Below are 22,897 nucleotides of genomic sequence, written 5' to 3' on the forward strand. Positions count from 1 at the left end.
GGAAGTGACAGATTCAAAAGAAATTTTGAAGGGAGAATTGGCAAGATTTGATGGCAGGCTAGAGTGAGAAAAATAGGAATCAGGATTACTAACCGTACTCGAATGTGGATGAGGAGAAAAGTGAAATATGGCCGCAGAAGGACATGTGGGCAAGGAGGAAGAGGGGAAGTGGTGAGTTCTGGAGTCGATATGACAGGTCAGCCAAGGAGAAGGTCCTCCAGCCATTGGCATGGCTGGCCTGGCACTCGGTGAGAACTCAGGGCTGAAGATTCAGATGGGAAAGCCTTTGTGCTATGACCCACTTGATGGCTGAGCTCACAGCCATAGGTGTGGAGACACAGAAACAGGTGTGCGAAACACCACCACGCACCCCTAACCCCGGCAGCCAACATGCAGTTAGAAGACTCACCCGGCGACCTCCCACCTCGAGGAGAAGCAGGCTGCCGTCCCTCTGCTCTTCGCCGCGCCTGTGCCGGGCAGCCGTCTGGCAGACCCCAGCTAGCGGCCTCACGGGTGCTGTGTTGTTCCTGAGACAATCACAGCCCATCACGAGGGCGCAGCTGAGAGTTTTTAGTAAATGAGCTCATCTGTTGAGCTCATTAGCTCTGGAGTAGGCGTAGGGAGGGGTGCTGGTCAAAGAAGGTACTATCAGCAAAGGTCTGGGTGGAGGGTGCCACACCTGTATGCCTTTACCTGCACAAGCAAGGAGGGCTTGGTGGAGGCTAAGGCCTCATGAAGGCCCTGGAGAGAATGGAAACAGTCTCAGGATCCTGCTACCCAGGCCCCAACCCCAGCATGATTCTTTGCCCTCCATTTCCCAAGGCGCCTCTTTGCCTATTCCCCAGGGCAGTTTCTCAAAGTATCACCAGCATTCGCCACGAGCATTCGAATCACCTGGGGCTGCTCGTCTTCCTAAGCTTCACAAAGCCCAGAGTTTCTAAGGCTAGTTCCCGGGACCTGCTTAGTAAACAAATTACAGGTGATCAAATTGCAGGTGATTCCCATACACAGGAAAGTTTGCGAGTCACTCCTTTCGCGAATACCTAGATGATTTGCTGCTGCTTCTATTAAACTCAACCCTTCTCTCCCCAACTGCCCCTGGATGGTATCACCCAATCTGTACCTTTCAATGCCTTGGATACTGATGACTTCCAAATACCCCCTCAGGATTTCTCCCCAAACTCTAGTGCTTCCACAGCAGCTCCATTTGGATGTCCAGCACGCATCTCAAAATTATAACATCAACCACAGAACCCTTGATTCCCTCACACATTCATCCTCCCTCCGGTCTCTTCCTCCTGATGGTCCACCACTTACCCAGTTATTGACAACAAAACCCAGGAATCACCCCTTCACAGCCCACATCTGATTCATCAGGTACATCCTATCAGCTCTACCTTCCAAATAGATGGTGAATCCAACCACCCCCAGACTATCATCCCAGTCAAATCCATTATCATGTCTCACCTGGACCAATGTTCGTCCCCTTACTGTCCCTGTTTCCACTCCTGCGCCTTGAGTCTAATCCAGCATGATTCGTGCACTGTACTTAGTCTAGGACCGTAGCCAATGTGATCTTTATAAAATATGACTCAGGTCATGTTATTTCACTCCTGGAAGCCCTCTCCTTTGCTCTTGGTCCAGATGAGAGCGAAAATCCAGCTAAGCTGGTATCTGCCAGCTCTGTCCCTTGCTCACTCTGCTTCAAGCTAATTTCCACCTCAGGTCATTGCCCTGCTCCTCCTAGGTCTTTTCCTGTATTTCCTCCCTGTTTTATTCAAGTGTCATCTCAAATGGAGCCTCCTTGGAGAAGTCTTCGCTGCCCACCCCTCTCCCAGTATCCTCCCCATCTCTATTCCATCCCTCAATCCCCAGCTTTTTCCCGTCAGAGCCCTTATTGTTACCTGTAATTATGTGATATATTTATATGTTTATTTGCTCGTAGTCTGTCTCTCCCAATAAAACAGAAGATCTGTGAAGGCGAGGGCTTTATCTCTTTGTTCATTCCTGCATTCTCACAGCCTAGAGCATAGAGTTTGTATTTGCTGAAGGAATGAATGAGCAAGCAAGTAAATAAATAAAGGCAGACACAATGTAAGGCAATAGGTGCTGTCTTAGCCTACATTGCCCCATCCAGAAGCAGAGCCTGATTCAAGGACTTGTGGGTGGGTGGTTTATTTGGAAGGTGATCACAGGGAACAAGAGTGAGGGACCAAGAGAAGGAAAAGCCAAAACAAGAATATGTTCTCAAGCTGGTCATGCTGGGAGATGCTGGACCTTGATCCCACTGGAATGTTCCTTGGAGCATATAGAGACCTCTTCCAACTGTCCCCTGATCATTGACAGGAGAAGCCCTGATCCATCTGCTCCTGAACCCCACTGGTTGAAGCTTCCCCCAGAGATGCTGACTGCTGTGCACTTTGGGGCTGCCGGTGCATGAGGGTCCATGGACTACCCCTGAACAGAAGGAGCCAGGGCAGAAAGCAAATGATGGGCAGTGGACACTGGAGAAGAGACTTGTCAGCACAGAGGGAGTTGGAGCCTGCTCAGAACTGGGTGGAATCAGAGGTGGAGCTGAGAGGATGTAAGAGAAGAGGCATCAGCTGAATGTGCTGTGACGGAGACGTGCTCGGAGGTTGTAGGAGGGGCGTTTGACCCAGCTAGAGTGTTCAATGCACATTTGTTGCAGTAAAATACATGATTTATTAAATTATGCTAAATGAGGTTAGGAGACTCTCCCGAAACTTGAGATAGTGTAAGATCTGAGCCCGCAATTCAAACCTGGGACAAAGAGACCACACAATTAGTAGAACAAGGGCTATGCGGCATGATGCAACAGAGTTGAAGAAAGCGAGACACTCACATGGAGGAGGTGTCTATCAGTCCATCAGGCTGAATGGACAAGTCCATGGACAGGCTTCTAAAGCAAGGTGGTTGGTCTGGAGATGCCCCAAGGGCAAACGGGCAGGGCCAACAGACCCAGGGAGTGGAAAGAATGCTCAGGAGTGGAATGGAACTCAAGAGCCCTGGGTTCTATCCTCAACCAGCTCAATCTTACCATGTCACCTCCAGGCCTCAGTCTTCTCATCTGCCAAATGGAGAGAGTAGTGTTCAATCTGACTTGTCTCAGTAATGCACTGGGCATACTGCTGTCACTGACTGTAAGACATCCAGTCCTCTTGTCACTGTGAGCTCTTGGAGGGCAGACACTCTTGTTTTATCTCTGTGTCCTTCACACCCAACCAATGGCTAATATAGAGCATAAGGACTCAGTACATTTTTGATGAATAAATGAATGCATGAAAAATGGATTTCCTCACAAGGAAAAGCATGTGCAAGAAATAGAAGAAGTATAATATCCAAACAGGAGACGGCAGTGATGGTAACGGTAGCCTGAGGCTGAATGGATCCTTGGGAGACATTAGACTGAGACAAAAATAAAGCAGGCTGTACATAAACTTGATTTTCCTTTCAGGCTTGTCATCTTCTTGGCTTCGTCCTGGCATATCATGATTATTCCCTTCCCTGCTGTTCTCACCCTGTAGCTCTTAGGTGCTGGAGAGACTCAGGGCTACAGACTAAACAGGAAGCCTAGAGCAAGGGGATGTGGTCAGGAGGCAAGGCGAAGGACCGTGAAAACATTGAACATGCAGCCGTTCACCCCTTCAGCAAACATTCATTGAGAACCTGCCCTGGGCAGGCCCTCTGGGAATACAGCAGGCAACAAGACACAATCTGCTCCTCCTTGGCTTACCTCTGCTGTATACACACACACACACACACACACACACACACACACACACACACACACACACAGCCCACTCAGAGCTTCTCCGCCTACCTCGTCCCCTGCGCCCTCCCCCAGTACTGTGGAACTGAAGTCACCCACACTCTGAAATAGCCTTGCAGCTGGAAGGACCCTCAGTGTCCTCAAGTCCAACGTCAGCCTTATACAAACAAGGCCCCTGGGGCCCACCAGCTCCTGGGACTAGAACAGAAGACAGGGTTCTGACATTGTCCAGCCCCCTCCCTCCCCACGGCTCCCTGCCCGTGTATGAGAAGCCTCATCCGAGGTTTTGGGGAGGAGGAGACAACCCCCGTGGGTCTGGAGGAAACATCCCGGAGACGGAGTCTACTGAGACCTCCAGCGCTGCCCCACCGGCTGTTTTGCTGGCCTGCTGCTGCTTGGGGGGTGGGGGGTGGGGACAGAACATTTTCACTTCTGGTCCCCAAGTGTGAGAATTCACCAGGCCACTGGCTTCCTGTTTTGTACCAGATCTGCTTAAATATCACGGCTTCTAGATGGTTTTTGATCACTAAGCAGTTTTTTAAAATACAGTAATGATACTCCCATGAGCTCCCACTTCGAGGTTCTAAGAACCCCAAGCCAGAGAGAGGGGTATCGTAGATGTTGGCCCCTCTGTGGCTGCTGGCAGGAGCAAGGTCATGACGACGGAAAAGGAAGCTGCAGGAGGGCAGAGCCCCCTCCTCACCTGCGCAGCCTCTTCGTGGGCTTGGCCATCCCTTAGGTTGTCCCTTCAATAGGAAAAGTCACTGTGTCTGCACTTTCTCCAGATTTGTATCTGCTGATGATTAAAGGGTGGGACATGATGCAGGACGGGAAGAGAAAATCCAAAGCTTTGGTTTTCAGAGCACCTGGGATTGGACCAGGGATGAAGCAAGACCCAAGATGCCCCCAAAGAGACCGAAGAAGCCTCCAATATAATTTCCTGAGAAGTTCCTGGCTGCAGCCAGAGCCGTACAAGTCACCATGGAGAACTCAGAAAAGGTGTTAAGACCTGATTTTTGCCTACAAGAAGTATTCATCAAATAGGAGGGAGTGAGGTTAATCTCAAGAGAGACTGGGTTCCCCCACAGTGCTTAGCACAGTTCCTAGCACATTATAGAAGCTTCATGAATGAATACAAGGGAATGATCATAAGTTATGGGAGCCAGAGAGTATTTTGTATTAAAAAGCAGAGGACAAGAAGATCTCCAGGTCTTAAAGAACTTTGGGGATGTGAAAATTGAGCGAGCACAAAGAACAGGCAGAATTCGGTGATTTGGAGGCCATATAGGGGATATAAAAAATAATAGAAAGAATAAGGAATGGGTCAGTGAGAAGTTCAGAGCTGAGGACAGAAGCCCTTCTCACCACACCAGGGGACCCAGAAAAGAGATTAGAGACCAGAGGGAGGGGCCTGCTTCCTTGGGGACCGGGAGCTTGGGAAGCTGCTAGCCTGGGTAGAGGCTAAAAGTAACAGAGGATTATAAGGAAAATAAATTCTGGCCTGGCCTAAGCAAATCATTTCACTAGAACTTGAGCCTCTGTTCCCTCACCTGGAAGCTGGGAGTATGCAGTGAGACAGTGCGTATGAAATCCCTGCTCTGCACTGATATGTGTCCAGCAAGCATTAGTGTTTTGTCTTCCTGCTAAAGAACAGCTTGGTTGGGAGTGGTCCAGTCTGGGATGCTGGTCGAACTTATCCAAGGTCAAAGACAGACTGAGTAATATTTACGATCCTCAAGCATCAGGGTCTAAAGGAACTAAAAGGTCACCTTTCAGTTGCCACCTCCTGAGTTAGAGCGTTATAACTACACTTGGTACTTACATCTTTTGTTTATTGAATGCCTACTATGTGCCAAGTCCTATGGGAAAGACAGAGAGTACAGAGATTAAAGATAGTAATAATAAGACCCTCTTTTTTCCCGCAAGAAAAAGAGAGGAGACTTGGAGAAGCAGTACAATCCCTGAATTTCTAGATGCTGAAACGAAAGCCCAGGGTGGGGACGTGATAGCCCGCGGCCACACAGCATGGCAGGACAGGTCAAGACCAGACCTTCATCTACGGTGTTCAGCCCTCCTCCTACCAAGCCCTGAGGTCAGGCTGCATCTGTGCGGCCTCAGGCTCTACTCGGGCTCCAGTGCAGTCAGTGGCTGGCTGTACAGCCTACCTCTGTAAGCCTCAGTCTCTCCATAAGTAAAAGGGGGCCAATAATCATCTCCATGTCACAAGGTTGCAGGAGGCTCTGGCACGGCCGTGAGTCTGGGTGCCCGGCCAGTGCCCAGAACAACCAGACCTAGAGCCAGATTTCTAGGCACCTGCTCCCTAATCATTTCTGAATGAGTTGGAATCTGCCTCCAACAAAAATATGGATAATCCTAGGGTGGGGCCTGGGGCCCCAGAGGAAAGAAAGCTGTGCTAGCCAGACTACGGAAGTCAGGAAAGCGAGGGGGAGGCAAAGAGGACCGGGAACACGTCAGAGGACCCTAAAAGAGGAAGTGGCTCAGTCTCAGTTCCGCTCCCAAGGATAGGAAATACCCTCCATTCTCCCGGCCCTCCGCATCTGTCCCTGTCTCCTTACCTGATACCACCAAACCTAGGGCCAAGACCACCTGGGCCCTGCGCTCCATCCTTTCGGTTTCCCCAAGGGCACTGAGTTCTGAACACTTGCAGGGGCAGACCCAGGCTCCACGCTGAGCAGGGCATGGTTGAGGTTTTATTGAGACTGGACAACCCCTGGGCCAAGAAATGGAACTCAGCCCTCAGAACTGAAGTTCAAGGAAGAAGGCCACCAAAGTCAGCCCATCTCCCTGACCCCTAATAGGCCTTCAAGGAAGGGAGGGATCCAGAGTCACTGAGGCTATTCCCCACCTCCACCTACTCAGGAGTAGAAGAGATGGGGCCCAGTTGAAGACCTCCAAATCCAGAGACTGGGTTTATTAAGTAGGAGCCTGGCTACACTAGGAGAATGGCCCCCAGACCGTGGCAGGAAGTGAGGGGATAGGATCTGGTAAGTCCTCTCTCTCCTTCCTTTTTTTCTCTGCAATCTGCTAGAACCCAGAGCAAGAAAGACACCAGGCCTCTGTCAAGAGAGGATAGGAAGACAAATCATATGGCCTTTGGCCTCCTCGCCTGCCATTGTCCTGGGCCTCTGCATCTCATTGGCTTTCTTGCTGGGACATGAGTGGGGAGACTGGCAGCTGGTAGTTGTAACTGCAGGTGTCGGCATTGGCAGGACCCCTCTCAGACCCTGCTCCATCCACAGCTGCCCCAGGAACTCAGTGTCTGTCTCTGGATTGAACAACTCCGCCCTGAGCACTTAGGCTAACATCCCCACGTGGGCTCCACCTCAGGTCCAGCAGGGCACAGATGGGAGGAAGAAGTGATGACTCATGAGCAAACTGTTTGCTGTCCACCAGGCTATTCTTGGTTCTTGATTTCCCGTGTACATTAGCTGTGTGTGTGTGTGTGTGTGTGTGTGTGTGTGTTTTAAGCCTAATTTGGGTTCCTGTTCCCCACTCCTGCCATTTCTGGTCCACCTTCCACATCCCAGGGCAGGCCTTGCACAGGAAATGGAGAACATCTGGAGCCAGAGTTCTCCCTACCATGCCCATCCCATCCCAGGAACCTAAAAACAAGAACGTATTTCTGGACTGTTCTCAGCACTGCTCTCAAAATTGTTTAGGAGGCACAGAGGCTGGTCAGCAGCAGAGAAAACAGAGCCAGATGGAGGCCAGGTGTATGAGAGGGCATGAGGGGTGTGGGGGCGGGGGGGGGGGGTGCTGTTGAAAGTGCCAGAAACACGTGCAGAGCGGAGCAGGGCAGAGTACAGGCCCCAGCTCAGCCTTCAGCTCTTAGGGGAAGTTGGTTCTGGGAGGAAAATTAAAAAGCTCCTGGAATCACGTCCCTGCCACATGGCTTGGCCTCCTGAGGGTATGACAGGTTTCTGGCCCTGGTGTCGGCTCTGCAGGGGAAGTGACAGGGGATGCTCCACGTAGTGCTGCCCTCTGGAGCCTCCAGGCCCCACCCACACCCGCCGAGCTGGGAGGACTCTGCTCTCCAGGGCACCTGGAACTCCTCCCACAGGCTCAGGGGCCTCTGGGAAACCAGCCCTACCTCTCTTGGGAATGTCCACCTCTCTGTTTCTGTGAGAAAGACACCATGACTTCCCCAGACACTGTCCCCAGAGGCCTGACTCCCTGCGGGACTCTCAGGCCTCAGCCTGGTGGTGTGCCTGGAGAAGATTCCTCATGTCCACGAGATGGGCCAGGCCAGGCCCTGAAGACCCAGGGGGCAAAGGCAGCCCAGGGGAGCCCAGGAGAGGCAGGTGCTCAGCCAGGAGCCTCCTCCTAAAGAAAAAGAAAAGGGACAGTGACAAAGAGACACATCTTGGGAAGGATTCCTCTAAACCATCACGTCTGGGCGGAGGAGCACGACAGAGGGAGAAACACGTGGGGAAGCTGAGTGTGGGCTCCAGTGAGGAGGAGACGAGAGAGAAACAGAGGGTCCGTGAGGGACTGCTGGAGGGAGGAGATGTTTAGATGGGAGAAAGCAACTGTGATGCAGAGATGGGGTGGGCTTGAAGGCAGACGTGGAAGGGTGTGACCAAAGGGTCAGCCACCCAGAAGCAGGGACAGCTCCAGGGCTCAGAAAGTTCAGAAAGAAGTGCTACAGTGATGCTCCTTGAAGAGGGTTCCCTTTTGGAACTTTCATCTCAGAGCAAAGGATTGAGATAGAAAGCCCTACTCGAGAAGCTTCCATCTGATTAGAAATAGAACTTCCCCAGGAAAGAAAGACAGGACATGGATCAGGTGGACAGGTGGCAAAGGAGTGACCGGTGCTGGCAGGAGGTGGGGGGACAGCATGACCAGAGACCATCTCCTACCGCACCCACTCCCCAGAAGGCGGGGGATGAACTGAATCCTCTCTGGATTCCAAGCAGTCCCTGGTGCTGGCCTTGGGTGCGTGGACTATCTGAGGACCACACTGGAACATCAGACTCACTCAGGAACTCACCAACCTTCCACTCACTTCTCCGGGACTGCAGAACGCTGACACTCCCCTCATCAGACAAGCCTGTTGGAGAACTTCATGTAGCCGCCGTCTGGACTGCTGATGTGGCCACTGATGGTGAAGGGTGGACCCATCTCTAACTCCTTCAGGTTCCTGAGAAGGATGCTCCAATCAGGTTACTGGGGCTGGGAACTTGGCCTCTCCCTGGGAGCCCAACTCCCTAGACCAGAGCCTGGGAAGAACTTCCCATGATTCACTGACTCACTGACTTATCTTCCAGAATCAGAGTTACCCCATCTCTGAGATCGGGCGAGGAGCAGGCCTGCCCTGTGGCAGAGAGCAGATGAGATGACCTACTGCGAGCGGACTTTCTGACTCCCACTCTGTGAATCCCGATTGTTTTCACGTGCTCCTCTCTTTTGACACCATATTATGCCTGAGATTATATTATTTGTAGTCAAGCATGTGTCCACCACAGACAGTGAAATGCATAAAGACAGAGGCTATGTTCAGTATCTCTGTATCCTCAGAAACTAAAACCACAATACCTACCACAATAGATCCTTACTGAATAAATGATGGGTGAATCCATAAATGAATTGATGGACGGATGGTGCCCTCATGGGGGGGTGAATGTTAAGACAATCACTGTCATCAGGACCTTACATGATCCTGTTCATGGTCAAGTTTTCATTCATGGAACTTTCTAAATGGACCCTGGCTCCTTTCTTTTCTCTTGTTTGCTTAGGGGCACAGGGAGGAGACAGGGAAGGGAAGCAGTACGTTTTGGCTCCATCTTTGATTTTCTTCTCAGGCATATCAAACCCACCACCACCATCCCACCCAGATGTACCATGAATCTACTCACCGGACTTGGTACAAGTTGAAGACAAAATTAGGCCCTAGGAAGATAATTGGAAAAGGGGTTAGTACCTCCAGGGAGGGCTACCCATCACTCTTCTGGGAACACCGGTTTCTCCCTCATCCCTGTCTAGGAGGCATGGGGTGGCTGGGCTGGGCCTCAGGATACTGTGGGAGGGTCCCAGTCTCATTCAGTGTCTGCTTCCTACCCCCACCCATGAGGGCAGCCCATCTTCCCAGATGGAAACACCAGCTTTTGGGAGAATAGGTCCTGCCACTGGGGATACCTCCATCAAGGGCACTGATTCCCCTGGGAAGGAGGCTTCAATTCTGACTCTACCACTTTCCAACCCTGTGACTTTAGCCTCACACCCTCATTTATTAAAAAAAAAAAATAGAGACTAAGTATTCCACCTTTATATGGAACTTAAAAAAAAATCGTATTAGGCAAAAGTGCATTGGCACACAGTAGGAGCTCAACAAACGTCCGTGGAAGGTGCTGAAGTTTGTGGCAGACCCGGGAGATGTTCTCGACCTCTTGGCACTCCTGCTCACCCGGGTCCTATGGGAAGTGCATATACAGATCAGAGGCGGGAGCACCGCAGCAAGTTCCAGGAGATGCCCAGAGGGGCTGAAGCATCAGCAAGCTTAGGGGAGGGCCCCAAGACCCACAGGCAGAGCAAGAGAGGCAGAAGGAGCCAGAGAAGGGGACACCTGCAGCTTGGCCTGTCTGGCCCATTGCCCTTGGCCTCAAGGCCCACACAGGCCTTGGGGATGGACTCTTGTGAGCTCTGAGGGGAGAGAAAGCTGGCTGCTGGCTGGGGTGGGAAGAACCCCTACTCCCTCAATAGAGGCCCAAGTACCCCACCCCCAACACCTCAAGTGCTCAGCCACCCACTCAAGTCTTCAACCACTGCAGCCACCACAGGAAATATTTTTACACGACACCATGCTGAAGAGTTTGCAGCCCCGCCTGGCCTGGCCAAATGCTACAGGAGAGGAGGGCTGGGCAGAGCTGGGGCGACAGGGTCCAGTGCTCACTCACCCTCCCAGCAGTACCCGCGCTGGTACCACTTGGCCAGGCTGTAGCCCAGGATGGACACGAGCAGCAGCGACAGCCCCACGCAGAGGATCAGGCCTAGGGTGCTAATGGAGTCGTCACCTGCAGAGAGACACACCTCCTTGGCTGGCTGCCCAGAACCCTCTCACAGCCCCGTATGCCAACTGACCTGCGCCATGTTTCACATATCCTCTCCTCCCTCCCCACTGCCATCAAGATGACTGTCCCCTGAGTATCTGGATCTGAGCTAGCGAGTCCAGCTGAGCTGGACTAAGATGTGAATGTCTGATACCTGATTTTTTAGAGGCAGCTTGTTTATCCAAAGTAACAGTCCTCTGACAATAGAGATAGTTTGGAGCTGGGAGGCCCGCCTGAAGCCACAGGCATTCTACTTGTTGAAAAAGGCACTGCTGTTTGGGGAGGAGCCCAGGAGGTCTCTCCTCGCATCAAGCAAGAAGGGCAGCCTGGAAGGTCCCAGGAGCAGAGACACGCAGAGCCTCGGTTCTCTCCCCTCCGAGCCCACATAAGTGGTGACAGAGTGCTAACCCTTGGGCTCTGTTTGCTACTTATACTTACCACTTCTTCCCTTTTTGTGGTGTGAGCTCTTAGCTAAATTTATGTTTTGTTTGTGCAACCAAGAAAGAGAAAGAGAGAAGCTGGAAACTTGCTGAAGCAGAAGTCGAGAGGGAAATCAGGTTTCAGGAAGAGGCTGATCATGGGAGCAGGAAAGGACCCACCTCTGCCAGGGCAGGGAAGGAAGAGGAGAGGCAGCCCCGCTCCTGCTGGATAAGGAGCCAGGAGTGAGAAATAATAAAACTGATTCCCCATCTCCATGGCCCTGGAGTTCCAAGGCTCCAGAGGCGTTGCCGAGAGGCCAGGCAGGGCAGTGTTACACACAGCTTTGGCACAGCAGGCTTGAGTCTGAAGCCCATGCCCATTTGCAAAATCTGGGACCTGAGTAAATCCCTTTCCGTTGCTAGACTTCAATTTGGTCTTATGGAGAATAAGAATAACAATAAATACACATAGAGGTGTTGTAGTGGTTAATGGTGATGCCATCTACAGAGCACTTGGGAGAGGACCTGTCATACACTAATTGCTCAATAAATGTTAATTATATCATTACTATTGTTGTCATTATTATCAGCAAATGGTGCAATTGTATTCTTAAGTATTTCACAATTCCCCCACCCAAGATTTCTCTCTTGCATGGCCCTGACCCTTCTTCCCATTAAAGCAGCCAGGTTGGTCTCAGAGAGAATATGACAGCCAAATGCAGAGAGAAAGGCTCTCTCCCCCTACTCGTAGATTTCAAAAGCCTGGGCCCTTAGAGAAAGGAGAGGACTCACAGCATAGGCAAGAGGTGAGCAGAAGCAAGATTGCGCTTCTCACTGTATTAGAGAAAAATCTCCAGCCTGGGGGAAGGGAAGGAAGAAAACTAGGCAAGAGAGATGGGGCGGGTGGGGTGGGGAGAGAAGCACTGGAAAATATTGGAAAGATGTCATTGAGCCCCAGAGAGAAAGTCCTTGTTCCCTGATCCAAAGTGGAGCCCCAGGGAGTCAACAGAATTCCCAGAAAAAGCTGTGGGACCTGAGAGCTGGACTGAGCCCCAGAAAGACAGCAAGAGCCCAGTAAGGAGAGTCAGATTGGAACATCTGGGCAGATGGAGCCTCAGGCAGCCTTGAAGCGTTGCTGTGCCCTCTCATGCGTGGGGGCAACCAAATGATTTCTGCCCCCAAGAGAGGTGGGGAAGTCACAGAGAAGCCCTGCAGACCCGACGGAGTCATGCAGCTGGGATCCAGAGACACCTTGGCAGCACCGTGTTCGGCTGATATTCAAAGCCCAGGCCAAGTGACCCCGCTGCTGTGAGTGTCAGTGTGAGCAGACAGCGTCAGGGACTGTGCACCTGGCCCCCACCCCTTAAGTCCTCAATTGAAGGAGGAAATAGGGATCCCCAAAGCTGCTAATGGCGTCTTCTCTGTGCCAGGCACTTGTTCTTGGCACTTGTATCATGGCAATAAACAAAACATAAAAATCTTTGCCTTCATGAAGAATATATTCCAGTGGAGGGAGACAATTGAAAAAAAAAGGAAAGAAGTTATATAGTATATTGAAAGGCAATACATGCTAGGGAGAAAGAGATAAAGCAGAGGAAGAGATAGAAAGCTCTGTGGGGATGAGAGTATAGTTTTAAGTGGTCAGGAAAAGCCTCCTGTAGAATGTGACAGTTGAGAGGAAAGCCATAGGTGAGAGAAAGAACAAGCCAGGTAGATAGCCAGGTAAAAAGTGTTAGGCAGAGGATGCAGCAGATAGAACTGGGGCAGGAGACTGCCAAGCAGCTTCCAGGAATATCAGGGAGGCCTGAGTGATGAGCAGGGGCAGGGGGTGAGGGAGAGCAGCAGGAGGTGGGGTGGAAGGAGCCAGAAATGCGTGCTTTGAAGGCAATGAGGGGAGTTTGGTTTTTCCTCTGAGCAAGACCAGGAGCAGTGAAGTGACATGATCCATTGTTTTCAAAGGACCACTCCGCTGGCTACTGTGTTAAGAATAGATGGGGCAGCGGGGGATGAAGATGGGAGACCAGCCAGGAGGCTACTGCAAAGATCCAAGCAAGACATGATCATTGGAGGGAAGCAATGCAAGAAACTGAGAGGCAAAGTCAGAGAGAGACCATCTATGTGGATAAGAAAGCAGCACAGTGACCCAAGAGCTCAAGCCTCCAGGAGCTAGGGGTGGGTAAACAGATGACCCAACAAATCATGGTAGGAGTATTGTGCTGTTTGTGGAAGCTGGAGTTTTAAAGGGTTTCATCGAAGAAGACTGTCCAGGAGTAGAAAGTACCCTCAGGAAAGCACCAGCAGGGAAATCACAGCCTTCCAGAGACCCAGCTGGTGAAGGAAGGAGATGTGCTATCTCTGTTTGCTACCATTTTGTCCCCATCGCCAACAGTGCCTTCTGACTTAGGTGGCTTATAGACACATTAACTACTACCTGTTTTACCTCTTTATCATTCCAGGATGCCCCTTTAACTAATATTCTTTACTCATTCCCCCTTTTGTATATCTTTAAATTTTTATTATAAAATATTTCATGCACACGGAAGCATATAGAATAACATGATGAACATGCATGTGCCTATGACTAGTTGTCAAAGAATTCTAAAATTTTGCCATTCTTGCTTATTAATCATCTCAATTTCAGAGTAGTCCTCTCCTACCTCTTCCTCTGAGTAACTTTTCTCCCTAATTTGGTGTTTAGCATCCTTGTGCATGGTTTTTGTACTATTATTTCATTTCTCCCAATAATTCAATATATGTATAATGAAATGAAATAATAGTGTGTGTGTATATATATATATATATAATTTTGCATGTTTTCAAACTTTATAAAAATGACAGTAGGATTACTTCCACTTCCAGCCACCATGGAATAAAGAAGGCCAGATATACTCTGCCTTAAACATCTAGAAAACCAGACAAATATGTGAAATAATGGAGAGAGGCAGTACAAGACGGTGATGTCTGAAAGAAGGAAATGAAATGCTCCACGACTGCCGAGTTTATTGCCTGGAGTGAGTTTCCAACTTACAGTACAGGGAGGTGAGACCCAAAGAGAGCCTAGCACTCCAGGTTGAGGGGAAAGAACGTGGCATCTGGGAGACGAACGCAGCTTGAATTTATGGGACCAAACACTAGAGAGGAAAGTCTACATAGAGAGATTTCCAGAATCTGCAGAGGGAACCCCTGAAAACTTTCTCTGTGGCTTGTCTCTTACTTTTGTTTATGGTGTCTTTTTTTGAGCAGAATTTTGACTTTTATTTTAGTTCAAGTAATCCATATTCATGGTTTTAAAAATCTTATTTAAGAAATCCATCTCTACTCCAAGATATACTCTTTCATTTTCTTCTAAAAGTTTTCAAATTTTGTCTTTCATAGGACATGAATCTAACCAGAATTCATTTTTCTATACATTATAAGGTGATGATCTAGCTTTTAAATGGAAAATTAATTTTCCGTACTTTTCCCCAGTGATCTTCATTGCTACATACATCTTCATCTACTTGCATACATCAAGTTTTACAAAAATGTATGTTTCTTTTCCTGAACTCTTGTCTCTGTCGGTTAAATGTCTATCACCATGCCACTTCTACATTACCTTAATTACTATGGCCTCATAATAATCTTGATCACTAATAAACACTTCTTAGTCTCTCTCTGAATCTTAGAATCAGCTTTTCAAGAACAGTGAAAACTCCTATTAGAATTTTGATTTGGATTGCTGTGGATTTATAAGTTCATTTGGGTAAAACCGATATTGTGACTTCACATTTATAAGTATGACATATATTTTCATTTATTTGTGTCATCTTTTATAGGCTATCATATGTTTCATAGGCTATTATATGTTTCCTTCTTAAAGGTTTTACATACCTCTTATTGGATTTATTCTTAGGAATTTTATAGTGTTGCTACTGTGAGTGGGAACTTGTTTTGTGTATATTAATCTTATGTCTAGCAGTGTTACTAAACTCTTTTATTCTAATAGTTTTCCTGTCTAGATAGGTAGACTATCATATTATCTGCAAATGAGGGCAATTTGGTCTCTTACTTTCCTATTCTTATCTCTTTAAATTTACTTGTCTTATCTTATTGTGTTGGTTAGATCTTCCAGTATAATGCATTATAATATATGTATTTAATGCCCTAAATTTATTCCTAAGTATCACTTTAGCTTCATTCTGTAAGGTTTCATATATAATATTTTTATATATACCTGTGTCTGATTTAAATATTTTGTAATTTCAAATGTTATTTTCTCTTTAATCCATGAATTCTTTGGCAGTGTCTTTTTAGTTTTCAAATATATAGGATGAGATCTTTGTCTTTTTACTGTTTAAGATAGATACTGATTTTAGAATGATGGCTGACATTCTTTACAAGAAGAGTAAGTTAAATTAATTTCAATAGTGGCTCAATGTTTTCATTTAATTTATGAAGTCACAGTAAAGCTTTTGGAAGCTCATTCTGTATAATAGAACATATGAGATTATTGTGAATGCTATTAAATATTCAGTTTAAAAATTTAACGCTAACAATGAAGTTGTTTTTGCATTTTTCATACTTTTTTCATTTGGGCTTCAGTCTTGAATATTTTTTCTGATCTATTTCCTACTTGACTAATTCTCTTAAGCTGTGTCTAATTTGCTATTAAATCATCCTTTGTATTCTTAATTTCAGTTATTGTATTTTTCATTTTCAGTGTTTTAATTATTTTTATAATTTCTAATTATTTGTTGAATTTTTCCATCAAGTCATTTAATTTTATATTATTTGTCACACCACTTTATTTTTATTGGTTGTTCTAAGCCTTAAAATATGAATCTTTAACTTATCACAGTCATATATAAGTTAAAAGTAAAAGGATAAATAAAAATATATCATGCAAAAACTAATCACAAGAAAGCTGAAGTGGCTAAATTTATATCAAAGTAGTTTCAGAACAGAAAATACTAACAAGAATAAAGAAGGACATTTTATAATGATAAAGGGCTGATTCATCAAAAGCACATAGCAATCCTAAATGTGTATGCATCTTCATTATACAACTTTAAAATACAAGAAGGAAAAAATGAACAGAACTGAAAGAAAAACTAGACAAACCTACAATTACCACTGGAGAATTCAACTCTCCCCTCTCACTAATTGATAGAATGGATGTAATCAGAAAAGATATTGAAGAATGAACATTACCAGCCAACTTGACTAAGCAGGCATTTACAGAATAATACATCCAACATCTACTAAGTACACATTCTTTAAGTATACATGGGGCATTCATCAAAATAGATCATATATTAAATTATAAAACAGTCTAAATAAAATTTAAAAGATTGAAATCATATGCACTGACCACAGAATTATATGGAAATGAAAACAAAAAAAATCTGGAAAACTTCTCAGTATTTGAAAAACAACACACTTCTAAATACTTCAAGGGTAAAAGAAGATATCACAAGAGAAACTAGTGAATATTTAGAACTGAATAATAGTGAAAACACAACATATCGAAAAATGTGGATTGAGGAGACAGTCTAGGGAAATCAAAGCATCGGGAATCTACAGGATGGAGGTGAGAGCTGCACAGAGAACCCCAGAAGTGTGTAGAGGGTCCCCCTAAAGTATTCAGTAAGGCATGGATCAGCACATATGTGTGAATAAACTACCTAAGGACAGAGTGATAATCATCTGAAGGGATTAGTGAAAACAGTGTCTGGCATACAAATAAGGTTGAGAACAGTGTGTGTTCCCATAATCCAGACTGCAAACATTCATAACTCACAGGACATTGGCTAGAGAACTCAGCAAGATCTTACCTCCGAAGTGGGGAATAATTCGCCCAAGACCAAGAACTGCTGTGGACCCACCTAACAAATCATAAAAGCAAGACCAGAAGGGATCAAACTGCTCCCAAATAACTTGAATGCTTCCCATAATATGTATAGGAAAACAAAAATATCCAGCACTCAACAAGGTCAAATTCACAACATCAGGTATCCAATCAAAGATTACCAGACATGCAGAGAACCAGAGAAACATGACCCATAATGATGAGAATAATTAATCAATTAAAACCTACTCAGAACTGATGAATATATTAGAGCTGGCAAACAAGGACATTAAAGTAGTTGTTATAACTGTATTCCTCATGTCCAAAAATTAGGTAGAGAGATTCAAGATATAAAAAAGACCCAAATCATATTTCTAGAAATGAAAACCACAATATCTGAGATAAAAATATATTAGATGCAATTAACAGCAGATCAGACATTACAGAAGAAAAGCAAAGTAGTGCACTTGAAGACACAGCAATAGAAACTGTCCAAAATGAAACACAGAGGAAAAAAACAATAAAGCAAATAAACAGAGTACCAGTGGGGTGTGGGACAACTTCAAACAACCTAGTATATGTTTAATTAGAGTTTTCAAAGGAGAAAGGGAGAATAGAAGAATATTTGAAGAGACATGGCCAAAATGTTTCCAAACTTGAAGAGTCCATCAAGTTATTTATTCAAACAATGCATTTTCTTCCCTACAAGGAATTCTGGTACCCATGGTTGGCATCATAATCTATTTTCTTTTTCATTGTATCAAGGAAAGCCTGGACTATCCTTAGGAAGGTAAGGACTACATTTCCTTCAACCAACTCTCCGTAAGAACACTCTTTTCAACTAGAGTGTATGTGTAACATGGAAAGTATGTAGGACAAGAGTATGTTCTCTGATTAGAGCTTGGGGTGCACATTTTCTGTATGACTTTAAAGGGCAAAGCCAAATACTTAGAACTAAACCAAGCAGATGAATATAAGTTGGGGTGTATTTTCCTAGTAGTAAGATTGTCTTCTCCACAAATTCCAAGTTTAAGGCATGGTAAATAAAACCACATTGGTTCCAAAGGTGTTGCTATAGATGAAAATTCTCTCAGATTTTTCAAATAAGCTGTCAGATTTGTGAAAAAAATCTGCCACCACTTTTTTTGGTTAAGTTAGTTTTTACTTTTTTTAAGCTGCAATATTATTACCACCATTATGTAGTTTAAGGAAACTGTAAATAGATTTAGGCTAAGGAAATAACTGCAATTAGCCATGTGATAAGTATAACACTGTATTGTTGGGTTTGTAACATTAATAAATGTGATATATATAATGACAATACACAAAATGGGGAAATAAAGTAGAGCTATATAGATGTAATGTCTCTATACATCACTAGAATTAAGCTAGTATAAATGTGAAGCTAATTCTGATTTAAACTAAGATGTATATGGTAAACCCTAGAGCAACCACTAAAAAGGTGAAAAAATATTAAAGAAATTAAAATGCTACATTAGAAAACATCCACTTAATGCAAAAGAAAGTAATAAAAGAGAACTAGAGGAACAAAAAAAGACATTGGTCATATAGAAAACAAAAAGTAAATGGCAGTTATAAATCCACCTATAGCAATAATAGCATTAAATATAAATAGATTAAATAATCAAATAAAAAGGCAAAGATTGTCAGACTGGATTAAAAATAACAGCATGGCCCAACTATATGCTACAACTTAGTTGTATCTCCTGTAGAATAGTTGTAGATAAAGTAGTGTTTAGAGGGAAATTTATAATTGTAAATGCAAGATTTAAGAAAGAAGAAATAAAAAAAAAAAGAAGAAATACCTCAAATCAGCAGTCAAACCTACCACCTTAAGGCACTAGAACAAAGAGGACAAACTAAACATATAGCAAGGAAAAGAAAGGAAATAGTAAAGATTAGAGTGGAAATTAGTTAAATAGAAAATAGAAAACAATAGAGAACATAAAGGAACAGAAGTTGGTTCTTTGAAAAGATCAACAAAATTGATAAAACTTTAGCTAGATTGACCAAGAAAATAAAAAGAAAGGAAAGACTCAAATTACCAGAATCAGGGATGAATGAGAGGACATTACTACCAACCTTACAAAAATAAACAGGATTATAAAGGAATACTATGAACAATTGTACACTAACGAATTATATACCTTAAATGAAATGAACAAATTCCTAGAAAGATGCAAACTTCTAAAACTGACTCAGGAAGAAATATACTCTTTGAGTAAATGTAACAAGTGAAGAGATTAAATTACTATTAAAAAATCTGCCCACAAAGAAAAGCTCAAGCTCAGATAACTTGACTACTGAATTCTACCAAACATTTAAAAAAGAATTAATACCAATTCTCCATAAACTCTTCCAAAAAATGGAAGTGAAGGGAACACTTCTCAACTCATTTTTATAGAGCCAGTATTACCCTAATACCAAAACCAAAGACATGACAAGAAAAGAAAATTATAAGCAAATGTCTCTTATGAATATGGACACGAAAAACCTCCGCAAAATACTAGCAAACCTAATCCAGCAACATATAAAAAGAATTATACATCATGTCCAAGTGGGGTTTATCCCAGAAGTGCAAATTTGTTTCAACATCTGAAAATCAATTAATATAATACATTATATCAAAAGAATAAAAAACAAAAATCATATGATCATCTCAGTAGATGACAACAACTCTCAACAAATGAGGAATAAAAAGGAACTTGTTCAAACTTGATAAAAGACCTTTATGAGAAACCCACAGCTAACATCAGACTTAACGGTAGAAAGACTGGATTTCCTCCTAAGATCAAGAACAAGACAAAGATGTCCATTCTTGCCACTTCAAGTCAACATTTTACTGGAGGTTTCAGCCAGAGCAATTAAAGCAATAGAAAGAAATAAATGGCATTCATATGGAAAAGGAAGAATTGAAAATATTTCTATTCATAGATGATATCTTATACATAAAAAACCCTAAGAAATCCACTGAAAAACTATTAGAACTAATTAACAAGTTCAGCAAGGTTGCAGGATAGAAGATCAATATACAAAACTGTTGTCTTTTCATACACTTGCAATGAACAATCCAAAAATTAAATTAAGAAAACACTAATGCACAATAGCATCAAAAGAATAAAATGCTTAGAAATAAACTTGAGATAAGTGTAAAACTGATACTTTGAATATTACAAATAATTGTTGGAAAAAATAAAAAAGATCTAAATAGATGGGAAAACCCCTATGTTTATGGATCAGAAAACTTAACATTAAGTTGGCAATATTCCCCAAATTGAGCTACACATTCAATGCATCCCAATCAGAATCGCAAAGACCTCTTTATAGAAACTGAAAGATGGTTCTAAAATCCACATAGAATTGCAAGGGACTCAGAATAGTTAAAACAGCCCTGAAAAATAAGAGAAAAATAGGAGAACTCACAACTGCCTGTTTCAAAACTTACTACAAAGCAATGGTAATCAAGACAGTGTGGTCCTACACAAGAATAAACATACAGACCAGTGGAATGAAATTGAGAAACTGGAAATAAACCCATTCATCTACAATAAATTTACTTTTTACAAATATGCCAAAACTATTCAAAGGAAAAAGAAATTCCTTTCAACAAATGGTGCTAAGACAACTGAATAGCCATATGCAAAAGAATGAAGTTGGACCCTTACCTCACACCATGCACAAAAGTTAACTCAAATGGTGCAAAGACCTAAAGGTAAGAGCTAAACTGTTAAACTCTTAGAACAAAACACAGAGGTAAATCTTTGTGACCTTGGATTTGGAAAATGATTCTTAGATTAGACACCCAAAGCATAAGCAATGAAAGAAAAATAGATAAGTTGAACATTAAAATTTAAAACTTTAGTGCAGATAAGCACATGAAAAGATACTTCCAACGTCATTAGTCATCAGGGAAATGCAAATCAAAACCACAATGAGATACCACTTCACACCCACTAGGATGGCTAGTCTCCAGAACCCAGATAATAAGTGTTGATGAGGATGGAGAAATCAGAACCCTCATACCGTGCTGGGGAGAGTATAAAATGGTGCAGCTGCTTTGGAAAATAATCTGGCAGTTCTTCAAACATAGTGTTACCAGAAATTCCACGCCTAGATACACACCCCCAAAAATGAAAACATACGCTCACACAAAAACTCATACACAAATGTTTATGGAAGCATTATTCATACTAGTTGAAAGGTAGAAACAACTCAAGAATCCATCAACAGACAAACGGATAAACAAAGTGTGGAATATTCATACAACGAAATATTATTTGGCCATAAGAAAGAATGAAGTACTGATATAGGCTACAGTTTGGAGGAACCTTGAAAATATTATGCTAAGTGAAAGGAGTCCAACGCAAAAGTCCACAAATTATATGATTCCATTCATATCATCTGGAGATGGAAGGGATTGGAAGGTAAGGGGGTTTATAGCTCGTGGGGTTTTTTTTTATTTTTTTGAGGTGATGAAAATATTCTAAAATCGGCTGTGTGTCCCAAACTGGGTGGGAATGAACAGTGGTAGGAGTAAAGAAGAGGCTTTCCAGTTTTACCTTAGTATTACATGGACCCAAATAAAATTGCCACTTTTATTAAGTCAAGAACAAGTATCATAAATTTCACACCATTTTAATTTTATGCAACAGGAATATTTGTGTAAGAAAAAGCATTACTGAAGAAAACTAGCCAATCACATAATAACAAGAAAAGAACAAGCATCTCCTTTATCAAAATTAGACACAGGGCTTGGGAAGGGATGAACAGGTAGAACACAGAGCATGTTTTCGGGAAGGGAGATACTCTGTATGATATTGCAATACTGGACACATGCCATTATACAATTATCAAAACCCACAGAATGTATAACACCCAAAGTGAACCCTATTGCAAACTGGACTCGGGGTGATATTTGTGTCAACATAGGTTCATCAGTTGTAACAAATGTACCCTTCCCTCTAGTGGGGCATGTTGCGGGGTCCGGGGCTATATGGGAAATTTCTGTACCTTCCCTTCAATTTTGCTGTGAACTTAAAACTTCTCTGAAAAGTAAATTCTCAATTAAAAAAAAAAAAACTAGATACATTGGTTTGCTTAGTGCCCTCCGAATTTACCCTCACTTTCTCCTTGTCTTTCAATCCAGTTTCATGTGTGAGCTGGCAGCAGATTTCAGGCAGATCTTCCTAACTCTTGGCCACTAGAATACTCCCTTTAGTGATTTGAGATCATGGAATGAGACTTGGAGTTGAGCCATCTGGAGGGTGAAATATTGTTACTTTGGGCAAGATCAAGTTTCAATCCTCACCGATGTCCAAATGGAGATTTTTTTAAAATTAATTTTGCATGGTTATTGTGAAAGAAAACTGAGATATGCATGCAAAGAGGGGAGTAGTATTGTTCTTGACACATAGTGGACATTCAGTAAGTTACTTTCATTCTCTGAAGGTGAAATGTTTTAGAACAGCATTGAAGTGTTGGCATCTTTGCCTTGATCTAACCACTGCCTTTGACTCCCAAGACAGAAATCAACTAGGCACCCAGCCACGTGAGCCCACCCAGATCTCCACCACCCAAAGTTGTTCAAAAGGCTACTTTTGAATCCTAAAGCAAGACTGAAGGTGGGCAGAAATGGTCTCCTGAGAGATCATGATCTCCCATGACATGTATTGGGGCTGAGTGTCAGGCTCCTTTCTCTTTAAGGGATGCCACACAATCAGATACCACTTTTAAATCAGATAGATATGTGGTCTCCTTTCAAGTACACAAGAAG

At 44.0% G+C, this 22,897-nt stretch overlaps 1 protein-coding gene across 1 annotated transcript; it reads right to left on the reverse strand.

The window, feature by feature from the left end:
* Positions 1 to 2,159: 2,159 nt before the first annotated feature.
* SMIM35 (small integral membrane protein 35) lies at positions 2,160 to 11,651 on the reverse strand. Its single transcript, XM_074356849.1, has 6 exons — positions 11,613 to 11,651; positions 11,012 to 11,159; positions 10,705 to 10,821; positions 9,667 to 9,700; positions 8,806 to 8,951; positions 2,160 to 8,134 (listed from the first exon to the last, which is right to left on the reverse strand). Exons 1-5 carry the CDS (start codon positions 11,649 to 11,651, stop codon positions 8,852 to 8,854), a joined length of 438 nt encoding a protein of 145 aa, XP_074212950.1. The 3' UTR covers positions 2,160 to 8,134; positions 8,806 to 8,851.
* Positions 11,652 to 22,897: the final 11,246 nt, after the last annotated feature.

The sequence above is a fragment of the Camelus bactrianus genome, chromosome 33 (assembly GCF_048773025.1).
Source record: "Camelus bactrianus isolate YW-2024 breed Bactrian camel chromosome 33, ASM4877302v1, whole genome shotgun sequence".
In the NCBI taxonomy this organism is placed as follows: domain Eukaryota; kingdom Metazoa; phylum Chordata; class Mammalia; order Artiodactyla; family Camelidae; genus Camelus; species Camelus bactrianus.